The sequence below is a fragment of the Chiloscyllium punctatum genome, chromosome 12 (assembly GCF_047496795.1).
Source record: "Chiloscyllium punctatum isolate Juve2018m chromosome 12, sChiPun1.3, whole genome shotgun sequence".
Taxonomy (NCBI): Eukaryota; Metazoa; Chordata; class Chondrichthyes; order Orectolobiformes; family Hemiscylliidae; genus Chiloscyllium; species Chiloscyllium punctatum.
The window spans coordinates 36,820,124-36,832,677 of record NC_092750.1 but is presented as its reverse complement, the minus strand read 5'-3'; the positions used below and the strand labels follow the sequence as shown (position 1 = coordinate 36,832,677).

The 12,554-nt window shown below is 40.1% G+C and overlaps 1 protein-coding gene across 3 annotated transcripts in view; it reads left to right on the top strand.

Moving 5' to 3' along the window:
* The window catches only part of dennd6a (DENN/MADD domain containing 6A), a 107,548-nt gene that overhangs the window by 7,308 nt on the left and 87,686 nt on the right, over nt 1-12,554 (top strand). For 2 of the 3 annotated variants that reach the window (XM_072582381.1, XM_072582380.1), the window contains exons 2-3: nt 4,868-4,906; nt 4,995-5,037. The exons of the other annotated variant lie outside the window; for it this stretch is intronic. In XM_072582381.1, the coding sequence (XP_072438482.1) occupies nt 4,868-4,906; nt 4,995-5,037 (82 nt within the window). The remainder of the gene's footprint in view (nt 1-4,867; nt 4,907-4,994; nt 5,038-12,554) is intronic. 3 annotated transcript variants of the gene reach the window in all.

The window sequence follows — 12,554 nt, the reverse complement described above, 5'->3', positions numbered from 1 at the left end:
AATATTCCAAAAGTGCCCTAACCGGTGTCCTGTACAGCCACAACATGACCTCCCAACTCTTATAATCAATGCTCTGACCAATAAAGGAAAACATCAAATGCCGCCTTCACTATCCTATCGACCTGCGACTCCACTTTCAAGGAACTATGAACCTGCACTCCAAGGTCTCTTTGTTCAGCAACACTTCCCAGGACCGTGTACATTGGCCTTAGTACATTGGCCCATCTGATCAAGGTCTCATTGTACTCTGAGGTAACCTTCTTTGCTGTCCATTTTTGGTTTCATCTACAACTTATTAACCACAAACGTCCTCCATATAGAACAACACTTAGGGGAAACAGTGAGAATGACTCTGGCACAGAATGTACTCTGTGTGGGGGGCATTGTTGTCCACCACCAAGAATGGCTTAGCACTGATTGAGCTGGTAAGATCCTAAAGGACATAGTGGCTAAACTGGGTCTGCGGCAGTTGGCGAGGGCACTAACAAGAGCTAAAAATATACATGACTTCATCATTACCAAGATACCAGCTGCAGATGCATCTGTCCATGACAGTATCAGTAAGTGTGACCACTGCACAGTCCTTGTAGAGGTGAATTCCCATTTTCATATTGAGAATAACCCCCATTGTGTTGTGTGGCACTATCACCATGCTCAATGAGACAGACTTCAAACAGATCTAGCAACTCAAGACTGGCATCCATGAGATGCTGTTGGTGGCCCACAGCGACAGAATTGTATTCCAGCATACTTTATAACCCCACGGCCCAGCATGCCCCCCACTGAACCATTACCATCAAGCCAGGGAGTCAACCCTGAATTGTGCAGAACTGCATGCGAGGACCAGCACCAGGCATACCTGAAGATGAGGTGTAAACCTGCTGAAGTCACCAAAAAGGACTACTTGCATGCCGAGCAGCAAGTGATAGAGCTAAGGGATCCCACAGCTGATGGAATAGATCTAAGCTCTGCAGCCTTGCCACATACAGTCATGAATGGTAGTTGACAATTTAAATAACTCACTGAAGAAAGGAGGCTCCACAAAAACCCCTATCCACAATGAGTCCAGCACGTCAGTGCAAACGATAAGGCTTGAGCTTGCACAGCAGTCTTCAGCCAGAAGTGCCAAGTGGATGACCCATCTTGGCTTCCTCCAGTGGTCCCCAGCATACTGGATACTAGTCTTCAGCCAATTTGATTCACTCCAATCGATATCAAGAAACAGTTGAAGGCACTGGATGCTGCAAAGGCTATGGACCCTGACAATATTCCATCAATAGTACTGAAAACTTGTACTCGCACCTTGCTGCTCCCCTAGCCAAGCTGTTCCCTTTGGTAACAACACTGGCATCTACCTGACCGTGTGGAAAGTTGCTCAAGTATGTCCTGTAAATAAAAAGCAGGACAAATCCAACCCAACCAATTGCCACCCCATGACTACTCTCGATCATTAGTAAACTGATGAACGCTGTCATCAAAAGTGCTACCAAGTAGCACCTGCTCAGCAACAACCTGCTTAGTGACACCCAGTTTGGGTTCCACCAAGGCCACTCAGCTCCTGACCTCATTCAAGCCTTGGTTCAAACATGGACAAAGCTGAATTTCAGAGGTGAGGAAGAGTGACAGTCCTTGACGACAATGCTGCATTCAGTGGAGTGTGGCATCAAAGAGCCCTGACAAAGCTGGAATTGATAGAAATCCAGGGGCAAACTTTACGGTGGTCAGAATCATCCCTGAACTGAGGAAGATGGTCATGGTTATTGAGGTCAGTCATCTCAGCTCCAGGGCATCTCTGTAGGAGTTCCTCAGGGTAGTGTCCTTGACTCAAACAACTTCAGCTGCTTTCCTCCATTAGAAGGTCAGAAGCGGGGATGTTTGCTGATGATTGCAAAATATTCAGCACCATTCATGACGACTCAGTCTGAAGCAGTCCATGCCTAACTGCAACAAGATGGGGACCATATCCAGGTTTGGGCTGACAAGTGGCTGGTAACATTTGTGCCCTGCAAGTGCCAGGGTATGACTATCACTGATAGGAGACAATCTTAATTCCCCTACCCTTGACGTTCAATGAAGTTACCATCACTGATCCCCTTACCATTGATCAGAAACTCAACTGGGCTCACCAAATAAACACAGTGGCTACAAAAGCAGGTCAGAAGCTATGAGTACTCATCACCTGACTCCCCAAAGCCTGTCCGCCATCTACAAGGCACAAGTCAGGAATCTGATGGAATACTCCCCACTTGTCTGGATGAGTGCAGCCCCAATAATTCGCAACAAGGTTGACACCTTCTAGGACCAAGCAACCTGCTTGATTGGCAATACATCCAGAAGCATCCATGCCCTTCACCACCCACACTTACTAGCAGCAGTGTGTACTATCTATAAGATGCACTGCAGAAATTCACCAAAGATTCTCAGACAACATCTTTCAAACCCATGATCATTTCCATCTTGCAGCAGGCACATAGGAACACCACCACCTTCAAGTTCCCCTCCAAGCCACTCACCATCCTGACTTGGAAATAAATCACCATGCCTTCACTATCGCTGGGTCCAAATCCTGGATTTCCCTCCCGAAGGACATTGTGGGTCAACCCACAGCAGGTGGAGTGCATCGATTCAAGAAGGCAGCTCACCACCACCTTCTCAAGGACAACTAGGGATAGGCAATAAATGCTGGCCACCCAGAGACACTCCATCCCACAAAATGCATAAATGAAAAAGATCACTGAATAAAATTCAAGACTAATATACATGAATTTAAACTGAACACACATTTTCAAGTAATTGTTGATATAATAAAGTATGAATTTTTATTATGAATGTAACTGCTTGGTGGCTATTAAACATTCCAGTCACACAGTAAGATATGATACAGTAATTATTTCTCTTCTACCTTCGACTAGTTGATATAGCTATGTGACAGGCCACCATTGTTGTGTCAGAATAGCATATTTTGACTGAACTGCTGACTTTCCCTCTGTACCTTAATGGCTCTGATTTTGATGTAGCACTCACAATCATTGATAGGTAAATCAGGCAGCAACTGCCAATGCATGCATAGTTAATCACAGAAACCCAAAGTTGCTGTTTGATTTTATAAGCTCTTGCATCATCTTGAGACTCAAAAGGTGTGTGCCTTATCCAAAAGGCACTCATTAATCTTGCCCACTTTAGCATGTTGTACAGTTATTAATACTATGCAATGGTTTTAGTGTCTTATACAAGTATGAAGTCTTAACCACTAAGATTTTAATTGTCTCACTTTTCTCTTAATGATTTCCAATTAATTTAATTAGCTTTCGGTTCTGAATGTCTCAGTGAGTTCTTCAATCTGCTCAAACAGATGCATTTTTAAAAAATAATTAATGGGATGTGAGTATCATTGCTTGGGCCAGCATTTATTGTCCATCCCTAGCTGCCCTTGAGAAGCTGCTGGTGAGCTACATTATTGGACTGCTGCAACCAATTTAGTGTAGGAAGATCTCGAATGCCACTTGGCTTGAATTCCTGGATTTTGACCCAGCAATGCTTGAAGGAACGTCCATATAATTTGAAGATGGAATGGTGAGTTTGAAATATATCACCATAGCACAAATCTCACTGAGATAAAATCCTGGAACACCCGCCCGAATGGCATTGTGCCCAAATACTTGCCCTGCTCATACAGGCTGTAGATCCCCTGTAGCGGGCTGACTGCTGTTCTGACTGTCTAATAAATGCTTAACAAAATGTTAATGCTCTCAAATGTTCTGGACTGCTGTAAGTATAATGAACATTTAAGTGCTGTTAATTCACTGCTAACTACAGAATTCATATCTTTATTTCAACCTAACATGTCCTTCTAATGACAGAACATCTGGAGCACATGCCCATGTCAGTATTTACTGTATAGTGCACTGCCATGTAGCCTGCCTTAGAGATACATTATAAGGTAAAGTATTTCATATTGCCGAAGACAACAGCCTAGTGGTATTTTTGCTGGACTGTTAATCCAGAGACCTGAATATGCTCTGGGGACCTGGGTTCGAATCCTGCTATAGCAGATGGTAGAATTTGAATTCAGTAAAAAATCTGGAATTAAGAGTCTACTGATGACCATGAATCAATTGTCCAATATCAGAAGAACTCATCTGGTTCACTCATTTCCTTTTGGAAATGAAACTGCCATCCTAACCTGGTCTGGCCTACATGTGACTCCAGACCCACAGCAATGTGGTTCTCTCAACTGCCCTCTGGGCAATTAGTGTTGGGAAGTAAATGTTAAGCATAATCTGTGATGCCCTCAACCTGTGAATGATTTTTTTAAAAGAAGTTCTTTGCTTTAGTTTACTATTTCCAGGAGATAAGTATTAGAATTATTAATACTTAGTCTTAATATAAGAAAATTGTTCTTTATTTTCATCTATATTTTCTTTCACATTCTTAATGTGGGGTGGCATGGTAGCTCAGTAGTTAGCACTGCTGCCTCACAGTGCCAGGCACCTGGGTTTGATTCCAGCATCAGTTGACTGTCTGTTTGGAGTTTGCACATTCTCCTCTTGTCTGTGTGGGTTTCCTCTGGGTGCTCCGGTTTCCTCCCACAATCCAAAGATGTGCAGGTCAGGTGAATTGGTCATGCTAAATTGCCTCCAGTGTTAGGTGCATTAGTCAGGGTAAATATAGGGGAATGGGTCTGGGTGGGTTACTCTTCGGAGGATCTGTGTGGATTTGTTAGGCCGAAGGGTCTGTTTACAGACTGTAGGGAGTCTAATCTAATGTTTTGATATATGCAACGTATGTTGACCTGTTTTACCATGGCAGTTGTGGCATGTTTTGTAAAAACATTAATATTACTTTGACAATGTGTTACTTTTTCTAGGTAATATATCCTCCTCACGCAAAGCTATCTGACAAAGAGGTTAGTATAAAGAGCACTGTAAACTGCCTTTTTATTTGTTTTGAACAGTTGCAGAAATATCATCAAAGTCTATTGCTTTGTTTTTCAGAAAACAAGTATTTGTTATTTATCCTTCCCAGACTCTAATTCAGGTAATTTACCTATTGCTCTATTTATTAAATTAGCTCATGTTTGACTGACAAGTAGAGCTATTAACTGCTACCAATGACCTTATGATTATTGTCACTTATTTGAAAGGAAATGAGAGAGTCTCCAATGGGAATAGAAAGATGAACAGAAAAAAGAAGGGTATTTATGAAATAACGTAATGTTGAAAATGAGATGAATCCTGAATTGTTTGAGAGTGAGAGGATTATATATGCCAAGAGAAGTTTGAGAGTTAATTAAACTAAAGGAATATGTTAGCACAGATTTTAGGGTCGTCATTTCAAAGAAACTGCTAGTATTATCTGTAAACAGCAAATGCTGCAAATCACAGTGGGTGAGGCGGCATCCATGGAGATGTTATCTAGACTCAACCTCAGCTGGCTTTCTCTTCATGGATGCTGCCTAACCTGCTGTGATCTCCAGCATTTCTTGTTTTCAATTCAGATTCCAGCATATGCAGTAATTTGCTCGTGTACTGTTGGCATTTTCTGCTTATTGCCTGTGAAATTTTGTGAATTCTGGCATCTGCACTAGGACACTTAAACTTCAGAATCCAGAAGTTTCTGTTCACTAAATTGCTGTTCCTCTAAAGGATATAACATTCTGATGAGGCTCATTGTGTGCAGTTTTGGTCACTACATTACAGGAAAGACATAATTGCTCTGGAGAGTGCAGAGAAGATTTACTGAAATATTGCTCGGCCTGGAAAATTGCAGCCTTGAGACCAGTTTGGAGAGGTTGGGGTTGCTTTCCTTGGAACAGAGCACGGTGATACGTGACATGATTGAGGTATATAAAATGCTAAAGAATAGAGGTGGAAGGACAGAAGGAACCGATTTCCCTTGGCAGAGAGTTCAAAAACCAGAGGTCATATATTCAAGCTAAGTGGCGTTTGGATTAGAAAGGATGTGAGGAAAATCTTTTTACACAGGGGTTGATGTGTATCTGGAATTCATTGGCTGAGTTGGTGGTGGAGGCTGAGACCGTAACCTCTTTTAATAAGTACCTAGATCTACTCAAGTGCTACAGCCTGTAGGGCTATGGGCTGTGTACAGGAGGTGGGATTAGAAAGGGCTTCTAGTATTTTTTTGGTCAACATGGGCAAGATGGACTGAATGGCCCCCTTCTGTACTATTTCATTTTTATGCTTCTATGGGCAAGTTCTTGCAGACTGTAGTCTTTATAAATAAGACAACAAGATGTCAGAACAGCAGTAGACATTTCAATGCGATGATGCCTGATGTGATAATGCTCAAATCCACTTTTCTATCTTAATCCCATAACCTTTGGTTACCTTATTCATTAGAAATCTGTGTATCACAAAATTGGGTGTACAGAACAACCCAGCCCCTCAAGCCCATTCTGGTTTCTGAGAGAAATAAATCCTCCTCATCTCTGTCCTAACCTACTTCACATCTCATAAAGTAATCCCTCCACTCCCAGGGTCAACCGAATGAATCCTCTTTACACTGTGTCCAATGCTAGTGTACATTTCCTTAGATAAACTGTTCACCATATCCAGTTGTGATCTAACTCAAGCCTTACCTATTTTTGTACTTCATTCCTTTTGAAATAAACATTGACAACTTATTTGACTTTCATATTAAGTTCTGAATTTGAATGTTAGCTTTTTATGATTTATGCACAAGATCTCTCAACTCTCCCAATTATGGAGTTTTCTGCAGTCTCTCTCCACTTGAATATTATTGAACTTGTCTATTATTCCTGACAAATGCATGAGCTCACAGTTCCCCACATTGCATTCCATTTGTCAAATATTCACCTATCACTTAACCTGTCTGTATCCTAATGAAAACACTGAGTGTTCCACCTATTTGTGTCATCCAAAAACGTGGTGATAGTACATTCACCCAAGCCGTTCATATGTTATAAATACTTATGGCCCCAGCACTGATTTTGTGTAGATGCCACTACTTACAAGTTGCAATCCTGAAAATGTTTCCTGTAATCCAAGTTTACTTTTCCTTTTGTGTCACCGTTCTGACTAATCAATAAGAAATTGGGTGTGAAAGGCTAATCCAACTGTTTATCGTCAGTTAGCTGATCCTCTATCCAAGCTACTCCCTATATCCATACCCACTCCCAACAACACGGGCTCTTATTAAGTAGTCTTGCGTGCAGTAATTTATCAAACACCATCAGATTTAAGAAAAACTTTGTCGTATACATTGTAATTTTATTGTTATAAATCATCAAGAATTGAGATTTTAAAACTATAATAATGTATTACTGCTGAAAGCAGTCTTTGTTATGATGAAGTATTTCCTTTAAGTTTCATTTATATAAATGTTATTAAAGTTCGTTGTTTTGAACTCTATAAAATTTAGAAAACTTGATGTTAAATCAGTGTATTTTATTTTCTGATTGGCTGTCCATACAAATTCTTCAGACCAAATCGCCATTTATTCTACTTGACAGCATTACTTCCATTCGAGACCTGGCAATTACCTCGACTTGACGCAAGATTCCAGTTTACATCTCAAAAAGCGAAAATCACTCCAGTGAGATTTGTTCTTTGCTGGTAGCGTTTTTTTGTAGTCAGTGACAAGGGCCATCTTTTTGCCACTGATTGTAAAAGTCAGGGCATGATGGAATGCATTATTTTGGGATTGTGAGAGAAATGTGGAAAGAAATTCCAGAGATTCTTCAAATTATATTGTGGGACTGTTAGGAATATTAATATCTCTCAGTGACTGGAGAATCGTCGATAAAATATTTTTTTTTTAAAAGAAGGGTGATCACTATTAAATCAAGCAATTACCATCCAGTTAGTAGGGAATTGTATGTGATAACAATTTTGTGCTCAAATATGTATCAAAATATATGACAAATAACTTCAAACATTTATCATTTGTTTAGTTATCATAAGCACATGGGATGCAATCGTTTTAGAGTTATAAGCCTAATGAATGATCTCATTAAAGTAATTTTGAAAACTAATAAAAAGAAATTAGTAAGGCATATGATACAGAGGGTGTAAGTTTGCTCGCTGAGCTGTAGATTTGATATCCAGACGTTTCATTACCTGGCTAGATGCCATCTATCAACCCCTCAGAAAATGAACAGGAAATGACATCACCACAAATCCCAGGAACCTCATCCAGGGCAAACATATAAATAGAAAGCAGGAGACAACAGCTTCGCTTCACTTGGAGGTCGCCATTGATGATGTTACCTAGCCAGGTAATGAAACGTCTGGATATCAAACCTACAGCTCAGCGAGCAAACCTACACCCTAAACCTCAACCTGAGCTACGAACCTTCACAAACCTTCCGAATATGATACAGAAATTGATGAAACAGCCTGTACTTAGACCTGGAGAAGGAATAAAAAAAGGAATATTAAACCTGAGAACAAACTAAATATTTTGATGTAAACAAACATTTATATGAGCTTCATAGACTTGGATAAACCATTCAGTTATGTTTGTCAATGAAAGCTAATGGACGCGCTGCGGAAATTGCACATTGACAGCGACGAATTGAGACTTACCCTGAGGCTATATTGGGACCAATAATGAACATCAGGCTGGATGTTGAACAAGCAGGTATTTCAAAGTGAAGGCAAAAGTATGAGGAAAAATTATCCAATCTGAACACCAAACAAATATTCAGGAAGTCAGATGTAGTTTAGGGTTAAAAATTGAGGCAAGAATGAATCAGACTTATGGTTCTGTTTTACTACAACATTACTTTCAGATTCAGAAGAGGTTCTACAAAATATAATAGATTTGGTAAAATCTTCTAACATGGATAATGAATTGAATATGAACTTTGAATGAGTTTATTTGAAGAAATAAGTATGAAGTTTGAAGTAGATGATGTTGTAATGGAGGAAGTAAATCATTTGTATACCTAAGACTGATAAGTCAGGAGGAAGGTCGAGATTGCCAGAAACAATTGCATGAAGAGGAAATGTGTTCACAACAAGAAAGCTTGAAACGAGGACGAAAAATCTCATTCAGTCAACTTTTATTGTAAAAATCTCACAATTAAACAATGGTTAAAGATCTGTGGAAGAAAATTGAGTCTTTTCAGTATGAATGCAAAGACATAGGCTTAAAGTTCTACATCCAGACAATAAGACAAATGAAGAATTCCTTGCAACTACAACAAGAAAAATAACTCATTTTAATAAGAACGAACATCAGTATTTCTGGCACATGATCAAAACTGAAAATCTAGAGATCTTTTCCAGAGAAAAGTGGAGGGAAATAGAAAAATGTGCATCTTGGCATTGATTAATGATCAGAGAGCATTTGAAGAGGAGCTACATTGAACATCTGAAGCTGGCGCAGTACAGACAAGCATGACATGCATTGGCAGCAGATTGAATAGGTGGAAACAGAATATGAGGAACAGGGGAGATCTGCATTTTCAATTAATAATTAAATTACTGCATACCTAAAGTAAAATATTGTTAAGAGATTGGAACCGTAGGTTTAAACAGATGGATGTGTTTAACAAACCTCAGCACTCTAACTGGATAGACATGGTTGGTTGAAAAGAGTGCAGTGTATTTGATGTACATGGATTTTAGGAAAGCCTTTTGGTAATTTACCACATGGGAAGTTAATTAGAGAAAATTGATAATTAGAGAGAGAACAAAGAATAGAAATTGGGAGTTTTTTTTAAGAAAAGTTGGAAGTGGACAGTAGTGTCCTACAGGATGCAGTGTTAAAGCAACTTCTGTTCATTGTGTATATTAATGATTTGGATTAAAACTCAGGAAGCTCAGGGGAACAAAAAGATCTTGGCTGCTTATCCACAGATCTGTGAAGGCGGCAGGGCAGGTTAATAGATGTGTGCAGTATACAAAACCAGGTAAAGGAGCTTGCAGCACAGATTGAAATTTGCCGGTATGATATGGGTATCATTTGCGTTATGGCTGCAAAAGGATCATGGCTGGGAAATACGTATTCAAGGATAAGGGTCCTATCAACAGCATAGGCAGATGGGCAGAGGAGGCTATTAGTAAGGAATTAAATTAAGTCAAGAGCAAGGAGTGATATGGAGTCAGAGGGGACAGAATCTCTGTGGGTAGAGTTAAGGAACCAAAAAGGGAAAGAGACCCTAATGGGAGTAATATTACAGGCCTCCCAACAGTAGTCAGAATGTAGGGAAAAAATAAATCAGGAAATGAAAAATGCATATAATGAAGGAAGGCCCTATTACAGTAATCATGGGGGACTTCAATTTGCAGATAGCCTGGGAAAATCAAGTTGGTAGCAGATTCCATGAAAAGAAATTCATGGAATATCTGTGAGGCTTTTTTAGGAGCAGCTTATGGTAGGGAACACGTTTAAGGTAAAGGGTCCTTTTGGGCATAATGACCATAATATTATAGAATTCACCCTGAAGTTTGAGAGGGAGAAGTTGGAATCAGATGTAACAGTATTACAATTGAGTGAAGTTAACTATAAAGGCATAAGGGAGGAGCTGACGAGAGTTGATTGGAAAAGAAGCCTAGCAGGGAAGATAGTGGAGCAGCAATGGTAGGTGTTTCTGGGGATAATTTGGGAGGTAGAGCAGAAATTCATTCCACAGGAGAAGAAATTTGCTAAGGGAAGGGCAAGGCAACCATTGCTGATGAGGGAATTCAGGGACAACATAAAAGCAAAAGAAAAAGCATGTATCATGCTGAAGATTAGTGGGAACCCAGAGGAATGGAAAGCCTTTAAAAACCAGCAGAGGACAACGTTTCCAAAAAAAAAGCAGTAAGGAAGAAGATGACATGAGGGTAAGCTAGCTAGTAATATAAAAATTGCAAGAGGTTTTTTTAGGTATCTGAAAGGTAAGAGAGACGCAAGTAAGATATTGCTATAAAAATGTGTCTGGAAAAGTAGTAATGGGGAGCAAAAAATTGGCGGAGGAACTGAAGAGGTACTTTGCATCAGTCTTCAAGATAAAAAGAAAATCAGTAGCAGATCAGAACTTCAAGACAGTCGGGGCCAATGTCAGTGTGGTGACCATTATAAAGGAGAAAGTGCTGAAAGGTGGATAAGTTACCTGGACTGGATGTACTGCAGCCCAAAGTTCTGAAGTTGATAACTAATTAAACTGTAGAGGCATTGGTGATTTTTCAGGAATCACTGGAGTCATGGGGGGGGGGGGGGGGGTCCTAGAAGACTGGAAAATGGCTAATGTAACATTCTTGCCTAAGGGAGGGAGGCAGAAGACAGGATATTATATACTGATTAGTCTGACCTCGGTCAGTGGTTAGATTTTAGAGTCCATTTTTAAGGATGAGATTATGAAGTACATAGTAAAATAGGATGAAGTCACTAGAGCTTTATCGAGGGGAGGTCATGTCTGATTTCTTTGAGGAAGCTACAAGCAAATTACAGAGAGGATAGCAAGTGGATGTAATCTACTTAGAAGCCCTTTGACAAGATGCCACACAGGAGGCTGCTAAGTAAGATAAGAGACCATGGTATTAAAGGGAATGTACTAACATGGGTGGAGGACTGGCTGACTGATAGAAGGCAGGAGTGGGGATAAAGGGATCTTTTTCAGGATGGCCGACAGTGATGAGTAGAATTCCATAGGTGTCCATGGGGCTACAACTGTTCACACTCTACATTAATAATTTAGACTGCTATGTTGGTAGATGACACAAAGATAGGTGAAGAAACAGGGAGACTGTAGCGTATACAAAGAAGAGGCCAATGAAATACTATGTGGAAAAATGTGAGGTTATGCACTTTTTGTAGGAAGAATCGAGGCATAGATTATTTGCTAAATAGGGAAATGTTTTGGAAATCTGAAGCACAAGGGGACTTGGGAGCCCTTGTTCAGGGTCCTCTTAATGTTGACATGCAGGTTCAGTTGGCAGTTACGAAGGAATTGCAATGTTAGTATTCATTTTGAAAGGACGAAAATACAACAGCAAGGATGTACTGCTGAGGCTGTAAAATGCTCTGTTCAGACTGTATTCGGAATATTCTGAGCAGTTTCAGACCCTGTATCTGAGGAAAGATGTGCTAATGTTTGAGTGGATCCAGAGGAGGTATGATCCAGGGGATGGTGGACTGTCATCTGAGGAGTGATTGAGGACTCTGGGTCTCTAATCGGAGTTTAGAAGGATAAGGGGAATATCATTGAAACTTACAGAATATTGAGATGTCTGGATACCGTGCAAGTGAGGATGATGTTCCACTAGTAGGAGAGATGAGGACCTCAAGACACAGCCTAAGAGTGAAAGGATCAACTCTGTATCATTGTTTGTCACTTGTCTTTTTAAATCTTGTTTCTCCAATTTACAGACAGAGTTCACATCTTATTGCATAAAATACTGATTCAGAGCTTTTTGCATTGAACATTTCTGCAACATCCTCAGTTATTGGAAAGAAAAGGTGCAAAAGCATGCAAGCAGGTGGGGATGGATAACTTTATTTGGGTCTAGCGGGTTTACATTATAAGGATAAATTGGGACTTTTCCCACTGGAGCATAGGAGGTTGAGGGATAACATTGATGTTT